Source organism: Orycteropus afer, unplaced genomic scaffold (assembly GCF_000298275.1).
Source record: "Orycteropus afer afer isolate SDZICR_OR568_19922 unplaced genomic scaffold, OryAfe1.0 scaffold00524, whole genome shotgun sequence".
Lineage (NCBI taxonomy): Eukaryota > Metazoa > Chordata > Mammalia > Tubulidentata > Orycteropodidae > Orycteropus > Orycteropus afer.
In genome coordinates this window covers 750,466-767,240 of record NW_006922111.1, presented here as the reverse complement: position 1 = coordinate 767,240, position 16,775 = coordinate 750,466, and the positions used below count along the sequence as shown (strand labels likewise).

The 16,775-nt window shown below is 47.5% G+C and overlaps 1 protein-coding gene across 1 annotated transcript in view; it reads right to left on the bottom strand.

The window, feature by feature from the left end:
• ATXN10 (ataxin 10) overlaps positions 1–16,775 on the bottom strand; it is a 222,788-nt gene that overhangs the window by 131,468 nt on the left and 74,545 nt on the right. The window contains exon 6 of the mRNA XM_007955645.1: positions 5,510–5,590. Within this exon, the coding sequence (XP_007953836.1) occupies positions 5,510–5,590 (81 nt within the window). The remainder of the gene's footprint in view (positions 1–5,509; positions 5,591–16,775) is intronic.

Here is a 16,775-nt window from a genome sequence, read left to right as displayed (position 1 = left end):
AATAAAAATAAAAACGTGCTACCAAAAAACACCAAACTCACTGACTTCAAGTTGCTTCCAACTCACAGGGACCCCCCCTACTGAGTTTCCAAGGCTGTAAATCTTTATGGAAGGAGACTGTCACATCTTTCATCCCTGGAGCAGCTGCTGGGTTCGAACCACTGACCTCTTAGTTAGCAACCAAATGCCTTAACTACTGTATCACCAAAGCCCCTTAAAAATGTGCTGATGTAATTAAATTGCTTCATGTGTGTACATGTGCGACTGAAAGGGCAGCAGAGACAAAGGGACAAACCTTGAGGCATAGGGTTTTGCTTGCTGGTTCTTGGAAAAGAAGGCTGCTGCAACTGGCATCTGGCGGAGACCTTGTCACCACGACCGCCAAGATGCACGTCCAGTAGGGGCTATCCCCAGCGAAAGGACAGGCTTATAACATCATTCCTTCCTTCCTTCACCCACCAATACTATGACATGCAAAACACCATGTCTGTCACACCAGCAATACCAGAGAAACACTCCATCCGGTGGACGTGCGCAGCAGAAATCAGCAGCTTCCTGAAAGGGAACATCACACATCTGTTCTTCACAGGGACCCGACCTGTAGGTGCTCTTACAATGAGGGCATCAGAGGAACTACCCTGTCTAGTTGGCAGCATGGACCGTGGAGCTGGGTGGCCCAAGTCGGCCACCTCTGGCTGGGTGCCCTTAAACAAACTACTTAACCTCTCTTCCTCAACTAATACATCTACAAAGTAGGGGCAGTAGCAATACCAAACTTACGGAGCTGACACGATGACTGAGTTAATGCTGTCAAGTGCTCAGAACACCGCATGACTCACGTAACAAGATCATTGTACATGTGTACACATCTGTCAAATTGTTGTTGTTGTTAGATGCCATCAAGCCGACTCCAACTCACAGCGACCCTGTGACCCTGTGTACAACACAACGAAACACCGCTCGGTCCCGTGCCAGCCTCACAGTCCCTGCTGTACCTGAGCCCATCGCTGCAGCCACTGTGTCAATCCAACTCGCTGAGGGCCTTCCCCTTCCTCGCTGACCCTCCACTTTACCAAGCTGATACCCTTCTCCAGGGAGTGGTCCCCTTCTCACAACATGACCGAAGCAGGCGAGACAGAGTCTGGCCATTCTCGTTTCCAAGGAGCATTCCGGCTGCATTTCTTCTAGGACAGATCTGTTAGTTCTTTTGGCAGTCCATGGTACTTTCAGTATTTTTTACCAATACAACTCAAACTCATCATCTCTTCTTCAGTCTTCCTTGTTTACTACCCAGCTCTCACATGCATATGAGGCAATTTAAAATACTATGGCTTGGATTAGGCACACCTTAGTCTTCAAAGACATCTTTGCTCTTCAGCACCATAAAAAGGTCTTTTTACCTCAGTTCTTTCAGTTTGAGAAATGGCAAGCGTGTTCTTCCCTTTTGGTTTTCTAACCCCAGGTCTTTGCACATTTCATTATAATAACTGACCTGGTTTTCTTGAGCTGCTCTTTGAAATCTTCTGTTCAGCTCTTTTATCTTGTCATTTCTTCCATTTGCTTTCACTACCCTCCATTCAAGGGCAAGTTTCAGAGTCTGTTCTGACACCCATTTTGGTCTTTTCTTTCTATCTTTTAAATGACCTCTTGCATTCTTCATGGGTGATATTCTTGATGTCATCCCATAATTCCTCTGGTTTTTGGTCACTGATGTTCAATGCATCAAATCTATTCTTTAGATGGTCTCTAAATTCAGGAGGGATATAATCAAGGTCAACTTGAACGTACATATGAGCAACTGATGATCTGTTCCACAGTCAGCTGTTGGCCTTTTGGCTAAAGATAATGAGCTTCTCTATCACCCCCTGCCACAGATGTAGTCAATCTGATTCCTGTGTATTCCATCTGGCAAAGTCCATGTGTATAGCCATCATATGTGTTGTTTAAAAAAGGTATTTACAATGAATAAGTCATTGGTCTTTTAAAATTCTATCATGAGATCTCCAGGGTTATTTCTACCACCAGCGCCATATTTTCCAACTGCTAGTGATTCTTCTTTATTTCCAACTTTTACATTCCAATCACCAGTGATAATCAACACATCCTGATTGCATGTCTGTTAACTTCAGACTGTGGAAGCCAGTAAAAATGTTTAATTTCCTCATCTTTGGGTTTGGTGTTTGTCAAATACGAACTGTTCAATGTCTTCTCTGATCATGTCCTCAGTGGGAAAACAAGAACACTCACAGCACAAAATGCAGACAAGGGGAGGGGTACGTAACATTGTTTGGCGTCAGGAGGCTGTCAGTGAGACGTTCCCCTTCTGCCTTACCCCGTACCCCACATCCTCCTGCAATCGGCATCTGAAAAGAGCAACATCTTGTCCTAGCATGCCACCTTAACTACCTGCTTATGCCTATAGAGGTCACAACTTCACATCTGGTGCCCAGGACACCAGTCCCTGGAGTTCCAATCTCCTGTGGCCACAGGCAACACACAACGTGTGGGCAGAGGCGTACACCCACAGCCCCGGAAGCTATCAGGGACCGCCAGACTGTTTCTGATGGACAAACTCCAAAGTGACAATATTACTGCCACACACAAGACCAAGTGATGCTACCAAAAGCAGTATCCTCTCCTCAACCACTAACGCGCTAGGCAACTTCGTCATTCTGCAATACACACATCACAGGGACTCACTGAACCCAAGTTCAGTAAGAAATTAATGAAAGGAAGACGGTCCATGAGGACAAGTGATCTAGCAACAGCTTGTTTCCGTCTGGTATTGTCCAGACTTTCTAACGGACAGAGAACTCGTGTCACAGCCCCAGGACGTGGACTCTACACCCCAGCTCTCCCCGCTGTATCATCTGTGAGCCCAGCAAAGTGAACTGCCTTCTGATCGTGCAGGTAACTAGCAGCCAGAGCAGAGGCTCCAGCCCCTTCTGCCATGTGTGACTGGACAGTCCCTTGCACCCTATCTGGAGACGACTCCTCTCCTCCAGCAACCGTAACCCGATGGATGGCTGCTCAAGAGATAAAGGACAGAGAACTGAAGGAAGGGCAGTAGTGCCGGGGCCGCTGTTCACGTGACGTGGACTAGAAGAGACGCAGGGAGGGGCCGGGTCCTGGGAGGGTCTCTCTGCATCTCCCCACCCCACTGACCCTCCCTGCTCTAGCAGCTCTTTTCAGACACTTTTCCAAGGTGTCAGGGGCCCCACTTTTTCCCTGAGAACACAGACAGAAACAAGGAAGCAGACCCAGGTATAGCCAGGAACCACTCTGAGCCAACTGTGACAGTAGGCAGTAGTGGCCACCCCCAAGCCAGCCTGACAGAGACACAAGTTCCCTTGACAGTTTCCACAGTGCCTCCTCCCCAGCTGCACACCATCTACTGCCAGCACCTCAACTGTCTGCAGCTCAAAGACCAACAACATCACCTTAAAAACACTTCCAGGTGTTTGACAGTCATCCTTCCAATTCTGTCCCAATACTGATTCTGCTGCTGGGTGTTGAGGGTTGAGAACTAGGAAGTGTGAGTCCAATGGAAAAGCAAGTCATTATGATAACCGCACAGATGACGCTGCAACAGACCCTGGCCTGGGAAAGCCACAGAACACGTCGCTAAGTGTCTACCAGCAGGAGGAAGGGCGGGACGTCCCAAGCAGAGGAAAGGACACAGGCAAAAGCCTGCACCTCTAGGGGAGGCCTGGCAAACTCAGAAAAGTTCTGCGTGGCCATGATATGGTGACCGGGGAGGGAGGGGGCGTGGGGAGAGCAGCCAGGAGTGAAGCTAGGTTATAAAGGGCCGAACACACCCTGCCGTGGGACGGACCTGCATCCTGCAGGCTATGGAGCCTCTGAAAACAGCAAGGGGAGGACCAGGAGGACAACAGAGGAGATGACAGAGAAGGGGAAGGGCTAGTCAAAGACAGTGCAGAGGTGGACCGGGTGCCAAACAAAGGAGAGTGAATTCGTAACCCACTGAGATGGTGACAGCAGAGGGCAGGCGACCAACCCAAGGAGCATGGTAAGTGGGCGGGGCCGAGGCAACACCAAGGGCCCAAGTTGGCCGGTGAGGCCCACCCTCTGTATTCACAGCCCCGCAGGGCGGTAGCAGAAAGGCAGCTGCCGGCCCGTCCATTCACTCGGAGCACTGTGCTTGGAGCCCAGTGACATCTAAGCAAGCACTGGGCAACAGGACACCACGTCCTCACGGAGCCCGTGACATGGAGAGCAAGCAGGGACACGCTCCGACACCGTGTACGACAAACGAGGGAGCAGAGGCCAGCACCAGGGCAGAGGCAGGCGGTGACATCCGGGCAGAAACCTGCACGACGTGGGGCAGCACCTGCGACACCTTCCACACTGACAACGGGAGCTGGTCACCTGCCACCCGCACCTGGCAACGCAGCAGGCCGCGTACAGGCAGGTCACTGGTGGGAACGGGGACACTGGAAAGCTGGATACTGAGAAGCAAGGAAGCCCTGCGGCCTCCGGGCACTCAGGCTCCTCACTGCAAAGCAACACTCTCACCTCCAGCCAGCACAGCAAGCTAGTCATTGTGGGTCAAAAACAACAAGCAAGTATCTTCCTATAATGGAAGGACACACCTTGGGGAGAGGGGGGCGTGGTGGGAGAGCTACCGCATTATAACCCTGATATTCAAGCTGACTCTAAAAATATCGACTTTTGATTTTTGCTAAAGATACTTTTAAAAAATTACTTAAAAGATTACAAAGGACTGCATAAAACTTAACTATTGGAACTCAAAAACACAGTCAGAAAGCCTTCCCAAATTATGAAAACTGAAGACAATCAGAAGATTCACATCTCGGAAAGGCTGGTATCACCAGAGCTGTGCTTCAGGGTCACTCTGAAGGCAACCTCCCTCAGGAAACTCTCTCACCGCTGGGGAGGCACGAGCCTGGGAACCATCTTACTCAGCACCCCGATCTCCCAGGTAAGGAAATGGAATCCAAAAGCAGGTGAAAGGCCTGGCTGGGGTCACGTGAAGAAGAAGCAAAGCCAAGGTCCCCCACTCCCGGGTCACTGCTTTGCCAACAATGACTGGGGGGGGGGGTTACGGACAGGTATGACTTTCCCTTTAGTCTGCACGGCCTTCAGGAAAACTACAGAGCTAGGACCACTGTCTCAAGGCATCCCAGCAGTGACATGACAAACCCATGTAAAACACCAGCTGGACGACCCAGTGCAGGGAGGCCTGGTGTAAAATCAAGGCACAGGCATCAGGTTTGTCCTTAACGTTTACTGCTGTCATTAATACGTCTTCCCTGAACGAGGGCGCCAACCTGGATGCTGCGGCCCTACGGAAACACTGCCCACTGTGGCTGCACTGGAATGCCAACCAGCCAATTTAAAACCACTGCCGACACAGACACGTTAATACCTAGAGAAAGTGCCAACTACGGCAGCATTTCTCAATCACGTGCACAGGACACTGTATGAGGTGTTGACCACTGCAGGCCACACTGGTTTCCGGAGTTACCTTTCTTGATTGCTCAGTCTGGCGTACATGGCTTTCACCAATTCCGGGTTTTTCAGAAAATGGTCTGTAATAACCAAGAACCTAAGAAAAAAGGGAGGAAAAGTTTGGTTACTAGAGACATAATAACAACAGACATGTCTTTATCTACTCTATAGATAAATCTTATATATAAAAGAATTCCTTTTTTATTGGCTTTTCAATTAGCTATAACCTTAACATTTGAAGGTTCATGTATGATTTTTCCGTTAGCAGGGAAAAAAACCTCCACTTAGTTTTCTCAAGTTTTACTTCTGAAAAACATAATGAAATAATTCCCATTTACTCAACTGGAAGAAAGGGCCTACGACAGCTTTCATCTGAACTGCCAAAGGAAAACACCTCACTCCAGTTGAAACAGCAAAATGAAGTTCAGTTACAAGTTCAGATAGAAACAGAAAACATATTAAACTGTTTCAGTCAAACTCTACCAGAGAAATGGATATGTCATTCTTTTTATTTAAACATATACCAACAACACAGTAGCAAGTGGGCAATCACAGTGGCTAAACTCCCACCGTGCAGGAGTTCTCGGGTTACCACGCAAACAGCCTCACTGCCAAGCCCCATTAGCTCAGGGAAACCCCTGCGGCACAGATTAAAGGCTGCCTCCTTCCAAGTGCCACTGTGACAACTGCAGTGCCAGAACTGCATCCTTCACTGACCCTGACTCACCTTCACCACAGGGCACCTGAAGGGACATCTAAGAAGGGGAACACACGGCTCACACTGGACAGCATGAAGGAAACACGCTGACAGACAGCTTACTGAATCACATGTTAACAATTAAAATGTTATCATACAAGTATACCGTACTCTACACAAGAAGACTAAGCACGCTCACTATGACAACACACTGTCACTTCATGTAACACACATCCCATTTCTCTCTTCTCCAACCTCTACCACAGCCCATCAGAAACACTGGGATGCTAAACGCTTCTAAAAGCAACGGAGGAGAGTACTCAAAATTCTCAAACAATTTCCCAAGCGGCTCAGGTAGGTCATCAAGCTGCGACAGTAGTAACCCACGCGCCGCCAGCCTGTCCACAAACAAAACTGTGATCGCGTGATTCATTCCTGCTTCAGCTATTGGAAGGCAAAATAGCTTCCAGTAAGAACGTTCATTCAAAAACAGTGTTCTAAGAATAATGTGGAACAAAACTCATAATCATTTGGGGAAAAAGAAGGGACCAGGTTTGCTTGTCTGATAGAGCCTGGTGGAACCGCTGAGACTATGGCCCCTAGCTGCCCTTCAGGTCTGGAATTGAACGCACATCTGTGGCTTCCAGCCAAACAAAAGACAGGCATAGGAGCTGAACATTTACCTGAGGTAAATTCACTCCTTGGAGAGAACAATCGTGGGAGAAAGAAGGGCTGTGTACTCACAGGGGACATCTCAGGGGGCAGGAGTGCATGAAGGGATGGACACAGGGAAGAAGTAATTATGGGGAGGAAGTGGGAGGGGAGCTGCTGCATTGTGGGAGAATGTGGTCAATGTCATGAAACAAAGTGTATGTGAACTGCTGTACGGAAAGCGAATTTGCTCTGTAAACTTTCACCCAAATCACAATTTTATAAAAAAAGAAGGAAAAGAAAGGGGAAAAAAAAAAAAACAGTATCCCACGTGTCCTAGGGCTGGGGAGACAGAGAGGAGTACCTCACAAGCTCTCCGCCCACACGCCCAACAGTGCAGCAAGACACACATACTAGTCAGAAAATGACAGCAGGGTGTGGGACATGCGACACACAGACACCGTGGTGTACAGAAAGCACGGTTCATCCAATCAGCCCTGGAGAGGGGAGCTGTGTGGCCTCTGAGATCCGGGGAGATGGGGCAGGAGAGGCATTTAAATTAGAAGCAAAAGAGACTCAGAAAACAGCATGCTGGGAACAGCAGGTGCCCGCTGGGGTTCAAGGAGGGACTGCAGACTGAGAACGCAGCTCTCCAGGGCTGGGGCGCTGCTGGCACACCCCCTCAGCTGCAGGAAGCCCCGTCTCCTGAGGCTGGAGTTTGTTTAAGACCCCAGTGATAACCATGCTCACTTTCATGCCGGTCACTGGCGGTCTCCTCCTTTCGGACTGATGAGTCTAGCTAGGCGTTTATCACTTTGGCTACTCTGCTTTGGTTACTTTTCCTGAGAGGATGGACCCAAGCATGGCACTGATGGTGAGTCTGGCACAGGACCAGGCCACACACAGGACACTGCTCGTCACACTCAGAGGCACCAGGAGTCGGAGCTGGCTGGACAGCACCTGACAACAATTTTCCCTACTGCTCTTCTATTTTCTGCTTCATTTGTTTCCGCCCTTATCTTTGATGATCTCCTCCTACTTACTCAGGATGTGCTGGCTCTTCCGCGAGGGTCTGACAACAGAACCTCAGGTCACCAGTTTCAGGCCTTTCCTCTTTTCCAACATTTAAATATTTAAAGCTGTCATCTTCTTCTAAGCACTGCTTAACTTTATCCTACATTTTGGTAAGCTGTACTTTCATTATATTGGTTCAAAATATTTCCCGATCTGCCCTGTGATTTCTTCATTGACAAATTCGTTAGTAAGATGTGTTGTTAGTAAGATGTGCAAAATTTTGGCATTTTCCTACATATCTTCTTGCTATGGCTTCTGATGGACTCTCCCTGTGGTCAGAGGCGGTACTGTGCATGACTCCAGTCCTTGTTCACCGAGATGTCTTCAGAGACCCACACATCGTCTATGCTGGCGAACCCACACATTTGAAAAGAAAGCAGATTTGTCAAGTGTTGAGTTCAGTGTTCTGTAAGCAACACTCAGACAAAGGTGGGTAACAGTACTATTGAGATCACCTATGGCTATACTAAGGCCCTCTGGTGGTGCAGTGCCTAAGGCATTCATTTGACTGCTAACCAGAAGGATGGCCACTAGCCACTCTGACAAAGGAAGATGGGACAATCTACTTCATAGATATTTACCACCCTGGAAACCCAATGATGGTCGTTTTGAGTAGGAATCAACTGGACAGCAGTGAGTCTGGTTTGGTTTTGGTTTCTACACTGATGTTCCATCTACTGGCTCTATCTACTGAGATCACCTGTGTCTTCACTGGCTCCATCAATGGCTGAAGAGAAGGTATTACAATCTCCAACCATCCTTCCCCTTCCAGGCACAGCAGAAAAACAAGTTACCGTCCTACTTCAGATAAAAAGCGCCCTGGGCGCAACTTGTGAAACACTTGGCTGCTGATCAAAGGTGTGCGAGCCAACCTTCTGACCCACCACTCTGTGGAAGAAAAGATCTGGCAACCTGCTCTCATAGAGATCGCAGCCTAGGAGCCCTATGGGGCAGACCTACTGTCACAAGGGGTCACAGTGAGTTGGAATTGACTCAATGGAGCCCTATGTATGGGGCAGATCTACTGTCACACAGGGTCACGGTGAGTTGGAATTGACTCAATGGCACACAATGACACCTTAACCAACTACAAAACCCGAAAAAAATACATGCAGTGGTTTTCAGACAACAGATAACAAACCTGAGTCAATCAGGTTTGGAGAATAAAAGGTACTTGCAGAAGCTTTTTTCAAACCCATAGAAAACCTAATAACTACTTGATAAATATGATGCGATCAATCTGTCAGGCCTAAGGAGCAGGACGGAGGCATTTGGCGAAGGAAGGAGTAAATTCTAACATTGAAATGTGTGTCTGCAGGGTAAAGGTTCTCCCTGCACGGGGGAGCAGTAAGGGCCCACAGAGGAATGAGGCCCAGACAGGAAAAGGCAAGATGGGGCATGGCCACCACACGCAGCACTCCGTCTCTGAGACCAGCAGCCACCGGAACAGAAGTGAAGAAGGCATAAAGGTGTGTCCATACTTGCCAAGGGTGTAGCAAGATGAATCCCAAACGGATGACATACTTCAACGTAAAAAGTGAAACCAAAAATGGAAGAAGAAAACCTAGGAAGGTTATGTTGTTGTTATTTGCCATCGAGTCGGCCCCGACTCCTAGCAACCCCTCCTTCGGTTTCCAACGCAGTTATCACTACGGAAGTAGGATTGGAAGGTTACAGCAAGTTAAATCCCAAGTGGATCAAACACTTCAACACACAGCTATGACCAAAAATCCAGAAGACATAAAGATGAATAAATTCATCTACCAAAAACCACAAACTTTTACACAGAAAAAAGTGCCACAGCCAAAGTCAAAAGACAAAAAATTGAGTAAAGAATGTGCCATTTATAAGACAAAGGACAAATCTCCCTCATCTAGAAGAAAACTCTGCAAACCCACAGGTTGAGATGGACATCCTAATCGAAAAGTGTGTAAGAAATGAGACGGCACAGAAAAGAGACAAAAGGCTCCTCAACATGTGAGAAGATGCTCAACCTCGTACCAAGAAAACTGCATGGGACACCAGATACGGGACTGGCACTTCCCAAACTGCAACAGCGCACCGTGTCAGCAACGATGTGGGAAAACAGACTCACACGAGCCGTCAAGGGCCTGAAGCTGATGGAACAATAAAGGGCAATGTTGTTGTTCTTATTTGCCATGGAGTTGACCCGACTCATAGCAACCCCTCCCTGGGTTTCTGAGGTGGCATCACTACAGAAGTAGATTGCCCAGCCTTCCTTCTAAGGAGTGGCTGGTGGGTTTGAACCGCCAACTTTCTGGTTAGCAGTCAAGCGCCTTAGGCACTACATTACCAGAGCTCCTAATAAAGGGCAACAGGGAAACAGTAATCAAAATGAGGACGTCAGACTCCCTTAGACCCAACAACTGCACACATGAGCTTATCCCACAGACAGACTGTAGCGGTTAAGTCTGTGTGTCAACTTGGCTGGGCCTGGTTGAGTGGCTGGGCAGCTGGATGTAGTATTCCCCATGATGGAATCTACTGGGAGCAGCTCAGAGACTTAGGGCTGTGGTCTGCTTCCTATAAATAAGGAGAAGACTTGGGAACAGTCTCTAGCTTATGGCACGCTTGAACCCAATGGCATGTATCTATGCCATTGTTCAGCAGTCTGCCATGCTCTGCCAATCTTGGGACTTTCAATGGACTTGAATTAATGGCCTGCTGTGTGGTTTGGTAACATAGGCACTGTGCATTTTTACTCGTCAACCTTGGGCTTGTCAGTCTCAGCAGCCAGCAGCTGTGTGAGTGAAGAAAAGCCTCCCACTTCAATTGGCCACAAGCAGGAGGCAGAGCTGAAGCCCAAGGTTGAGGGGCTTTCACCCAGCCCCGAGAACCCAGCACTTGGAACTTGGACTTCTAGCCTCTAAACTGTAAGGGAATAAACTCCTTTTTCTTCAAGCCATCCCATTTATGGTAGGTATATTCTTGTCAGAGCAGCACTAAGTAACCAGAACACAGACAGACACACTGCCTACATGCAACATGAAATGTGTGAGGAGTAAGGCTACTCCTTACAGCACTGGAAACAACCTAAATGCCATTGATGCTGAAAAAACTAAACCCATTGCCATTCACAGCATCCCTAGAGGACCAAAGAGAACTGTCATAAAGGGTTTCAAAGGCTATAAATCTTTAAACAGATTGCCTCCTCTTTCTCTCATGGAGCAGCTGGTGCGTTCTAACCACTGACCTTTTTGGTTACCAGTTGAATGTTTTAACCACTACACCATAAGAAACTCAGGTATATTCATATAATGGAGGGAAAATGAAATTCTGATACTGATATGAAAAGATCTCAAAAATGCACTACTCAGGGGAGAAGCAAGAATGCCAACAGGAGGATGGGGAGAAGGACCTAAGAGCGGACCTGCACAGGGGGCGGGCTTCGAGGCGTTGGGGACCTAAGAGCGGACCTCACAGGGGGCAGGCTTCGAGGCGCTGGGGACCTAAGAGCGGACCTGCACAGGGGGCGGGCTTCGAGGCGCTAAGGAGGCAGTTGGCAGGGAACTGTATTAATGGACCATCTCTTGTAAACTTCTACCTATGACGTGAGGGGTGTGTCCAGCAAAGTGAACTCACATTTGATCCCAGTGAACACACACTGCTGGCCAACAGAAGCCTCTCCAGACCTTGTTAAGAAGCAGGCAGGCTGTTGGCTCCACAGTTTCCCTCAAGAGATGCTGATGTTGGAGAAATGAAGTGTGTTTGGTATTAGCAAGGCCATTTCTAGGCTTTGCAAAGCGCTGTGATTTCTCTAAAACACTGAAGTCTCTATACCTCTTCTCAGACAAGATAAAAGGCAACAGCAAAACGGTGAGCTGTCATCGCCTTTCCATCACGGCAGCTCGCCAACTCGGGACTCAGGATCTCGAGCACCAAGGCCCAAGCCTGCCCACTCACCGCATGCCGTCTCCCCTGCTTCTGGAAATCACGTCAACCTGAACACTACTAAAACACGCATCCTTTCTTGACAATCCCACACCCAAGTCATCCTTTAGAAGGCCAGTGAACGGCCAGCCATGCTGCAGCAACCCAGGCCGCCCTGTGCTCCCAGGGCCAGTGGACAGCCAGCCCCGTCGTACGCACCGAGGCCACTCAGCCCTGCTGCTCACGCCCAGGCTGCCCTGCGCTCCCTCTTCTGGAGCTTCCAAAGCCTCCACTTCCACGGAGAAGACGTCTCCACTGAAATGTAGCGCGCGCACACACACAAAACTCAATGCCATCGAGTTGACTTGGACTCACAGTGACCCTTATTGGGTTTCGGAGGCTATAAATCTTTGTGCAAATAGAATACCCCACCTCTTTGTGCAGAGCAGCTGGTAGGTTTGAATCGCTGACCCTCTGATTAAAAGCCAAATGCCTTATCCACTAGCGTCTCAAACGTAACAGGGCCAAAAGAGAACTCCTGGTTTCCCCTATGCCCAACTCAAACAGTCCCACTCATCCCCTCAGTCATGCATCCAAACACCTAGCTCCTATCCTTGCCTTCCTTTCCCCACCTCACGCCCCCACATCAAATCCACGAGAAGTCTCGACTCTCCCTGCATAACATATTCGAGCTACTCATTTCTCTTTCCTATCTAATCTCAGCCGTCAACACCACTCAACCTGGGTTACTAAAACTGCCTCCTGGCTAGTGTTCCATCCTCTGTCCATCCCTCCTCCCCTTACCTCCAAGTTCAACCTCTGTCCAGCAGCCAGAGTGACCTTCTAAGACATCAACCCGGGCATTACACAGCTTCCACTGCATACAGAACAAAATCCAATCTCTCCATCCTGGTTCACAAAGCCCTGCAAGGCCAGCCCCCAGGGCCCTCACCCACCCACTGTTCAGTGCACTGGGCTCCCGAGTCTGGTCCAGGGGCCTCTGAACTCCAAGTATCCACGACTTGAACTGCTCTTCCCACTCACTCCTCACCTTCACCCAAGGCCTTCAAATGGCAGCATTCACTGCTCAGCACATGTCACCAACTCAGCAAGGGTGACGACTTCGACCATCAAACTGTAATCCAAATCACCTCACCTCACCACAGTACTAATCAAGATCTGTTCTTTCACAACTTTTTCATTATCTGTGTAGCCCACCAACCATATGAAAACTACTACTGTTGATAATAACTAACACACAGTGTTAACTCCAAGCCAAGTATCATCCGTGTACTAAAAAAACCAAAAACCAAACTCACTGCTGTCGAGTCGCTTCCAACTCACAGCAACCCCACCCCTCCTCGGGCTTCTGAGGCAGTATCTCTACAGAAGTAGATTGGCCCAATCTTCCTTCCAAGGAGCGGCTGGTGGGTTTGAACCACCAGCCTTCTGGTTAGCAGTCAAATATCTTAGGCACTGTGCCACCAGAGCTTCTCTGTGTACTAAGGGGCAGCTTGGTATACACACATGCTACGTATTTCTCTTCAAAGCACGTATCTAATATGTTGAGTATCTGTGTATTTTGTTGTTCATCACTTGTCTCCTCCACCAAAACACAGCACCTGATTAACCTTTGAACCTTCAGTGCCATGAACGTGCCTGGCACGCTCCAAAGTCCCAGTCACTAATTACTTTATGGAGGGAGATCTGAGTGGGTGTCCCGGGCTTCCCAGGACCCTGCACAGAGTGGGAGCAGGTCCGTCATTCACAGGTCCCACTAGAAGGAAGCAAATCAGATGCTCAGGAAAAATACAATTGCTCCTCATGTGGAAACCCAAAAACGTCCTCCTGTGTGACATGTGGCAGTGCCCACAGCAGCATAGCTACCTCTGTATTGTCCCTCCAGTTGAGTCTCATGAGGGAGTCCCCCAAGGCCCCCAAGCGATGACAGCCAGACACAAGACTCCAAGTCAGATGAACGCAAGAAAACTTTCAAGGACCAGAGAGGCACAGAAGGACTGCCCACTTTTCAGGGGATGCGCCTACATAATATTTTGCAAGTAAGAATCAAGCAGCAATGACCTCAAGATTTCACTCCCTGGGTGAACGGTCAAATGCAAAACATACTCTTAGAAGTCACTGACTCTTGAGTGTGTGGTCACGCAATTCATCTCTCAATTGTCTGGACTTCCTCACCGCTTAGTAACTACACTATTTATTCCCTCTTTTTGGTTTGCAGTTGTCCTCATTTACCAATTGATGTCACTAGTTCCCTGTTTACTGTCTCGTAAGCTTATTTTACTTTGGATACTTCTGTAACTGGGTTGGTTTCTGGGTTATGCCATCATGCCTGTTAATCATCGTCTATTGTTTGCTGTTGTTGGTTCTCCATCCAAAGGACTTCCTTTAGTATCTTTTGTAAAGTTGGTCTGGTTTTAACAAATTCTCTTAATTTCCGCTTATATGGAAATTTCCTGATTTCATCCTCATATTTGATAGACAGTTTTGCTGGGTATATAATTCTTGGTTGAAGATTTTTTTCTTTCAGGGTTTTATATAATCATTCCATTGCCTCCTCACCCTCATGGTTTCTGCCGAGAAATCAGAGTTAGTCTTACTGGTTGCCTGTTGCAGGTAACTTTTTGTTTTTCTCATGCTGCTTTCAGGATTCTTTCTTTGTCTTTGTCTTTGGTGAGTTTGATGATGATGTGCATTGGTGACTTTTTTTGGGGGGGGGGTCTATCCTGTTTGGGGTTCGTTGGACTTCTTGAATGGATCAATTCTCATCTTTCATCATTTTAGGGAAATTCTCTTCCAACAAATCTTCATCAATTTTCTCTGTGGCTTTCTCTGTCTCTTCCTGTTCTGAAATTCCAATTGCATGTAGATTATTCCTCTTCATGGTATCCCACATGAATCTTAGGCTTTCTTCATTATGTTTTGATCCTTTGTCTGATCCCTTAACAAAGCAGTACTGAAGTATTTGTCTTCAATCTCACTAATTCTGTCTTCCATTGATTCGATTCTACTCCTTTGTCCATTCGATGTGTTATCCATTTCTGAAATCTTGGTATTAATCTTCTGGATTTCTATTTGTTGTTTTTGTATCATTTCTAATTTTTTCTTTATTTTGTCTACTTGTTCTTGTATTGTTTTCCTAAATTGTTCTAGAGCTTTGTCTGTGTTTTCTTTGATCTTGTCAGTGTTTTCCTTGACCTGTCTCTCAATTCATTGAAAGTACACAAATACAATTCTTTTGCATTCTTTATCAGGGAGTTCCAATGCTGCTTCTTCCTCAGGGATGTTTTCTGGGTTTGTATTCTGGTCCTTTGTTTCTACTACTTTATCTTTTTTGTGTGGATTGTGATGGCCTGCTGACTCTAAGATATTGTTGTGGTATTATATTTATGTTTAATTTGTGATTGTATGTTGGTGTGATTCGTGCAAGATTTTTTTTCTTTTTTCCTTTATTTTGTTTTGCGATATCTGTGTGAGCAGGGCGCTGTGCTCCTTTATTCACAAGTTTTTAGCACTTAGGCACTCACTACCAGTCTCCTCGTGGGTGTGATAGAGAATGAGAGCATGTGCACAGATCTCTGTTAGCTGTTTGTAAGGAGCAGCTGAGGGTGAGTTAAGCTGATATTGGCCACCATCTATCATTGGTCAACTGGTACAAAAGCAAGTGGTGGGTGGGGCTGCAGGAGCTGTAGATACAGTTGTATTGTGTGGGAATGGTTGGTGTCTCCCACTCAGTTAAAAAACCACCAAACAAACAGAGAACAAAAAACTCTAACCACAAAAACAAACCAGAACAATCGCAAAAGGAAAGAGAGAAATGCAATAAATAAGAAAAATCTTCAAAATATATTTTTAAAGAATAAAAGATAAATAATAAGGAGGAGGGAAAAAAAGCGGCAATATCTTGGGAGGGTGGAATGACAGAAGAGGGCAAAAGTAAAAGATTAGGGGAAACTGCAAAAGGGAAAACAAGGGATAGGAAGACCTGAAAGAAAGAAAAAAAAAAAAAAATGGAACAAGGAAAAGAACCAGGAGAACAAAAAAACAAGAACCAGGGACAGGGAGGGTTGGAAAAAAGGAAGAAAAGAGGAAGATAAAACAAACAAACAACTGTGGGGAGCAGAGCTCAGCTCCCTGGCTCTACCAGAGCACACACAGGTATGGAGCTGCTACAGGTCAAGAAGTTGGATGGAGGTAGGGGGATAACCATACCCTATTCACCAAGATGCTGTGGGGCACGAGAGTAACAAGGGAATATGACAGCTGTCCAGTGGGCAGCCTCCAGGGTAGCTGCCCATGCTGTCCTCGGCAGGTAGAGCCCACTCCTAGGTCGTGGTCCAAGCAAGACCACCACCTGCACCCACTCAAAACCACTACACTGGCCGCTTTCAAATATCCAAAATGGCTGCACCCTCAAGACACCTGCTGGCAGTCCATAGGTCCAGTCCTCCCCTCCTCGCTATTCTACCTTCTGGTCGTCAGGCACCAACACAGTCCTTGCCCGTGCAACTTAGGCTGCTATCAGGAATTACTTGAAATGGCTGTGCCCTCAAGACAGCCGGCAGTCTGCAGCTCCATCTGTCTCCTTACTGACTGTTTCATTCAGGTTCTTCTACAAGCTGGTAGTTAACCCACTTCTTTATCCTTCCCTTCAAAGCTCAGGGCTCCAGGATCACCTTCTGTCTCTCACTGCTTGGATGCAATGAGCACTCGTGCACTCTGACCTAAGCAAACACTGTAACTAAAATGGCAAAGCATCAGGTGTCTAGGTCAAGCATCAGGACTCACCTAGATTCCTGAGGGTAAAGTTCAGGAGCAGCACCACACTGATGCCACAAGGCAGAGGTCAGACACATCTCCACTCACCAACTTCCTCACCGTGACGGTTATGTTTGTGTGTCAACTTGGCCTGGTTGAGTGGCTGGGCAGCTGGTGGTAGTTAATCCCCATG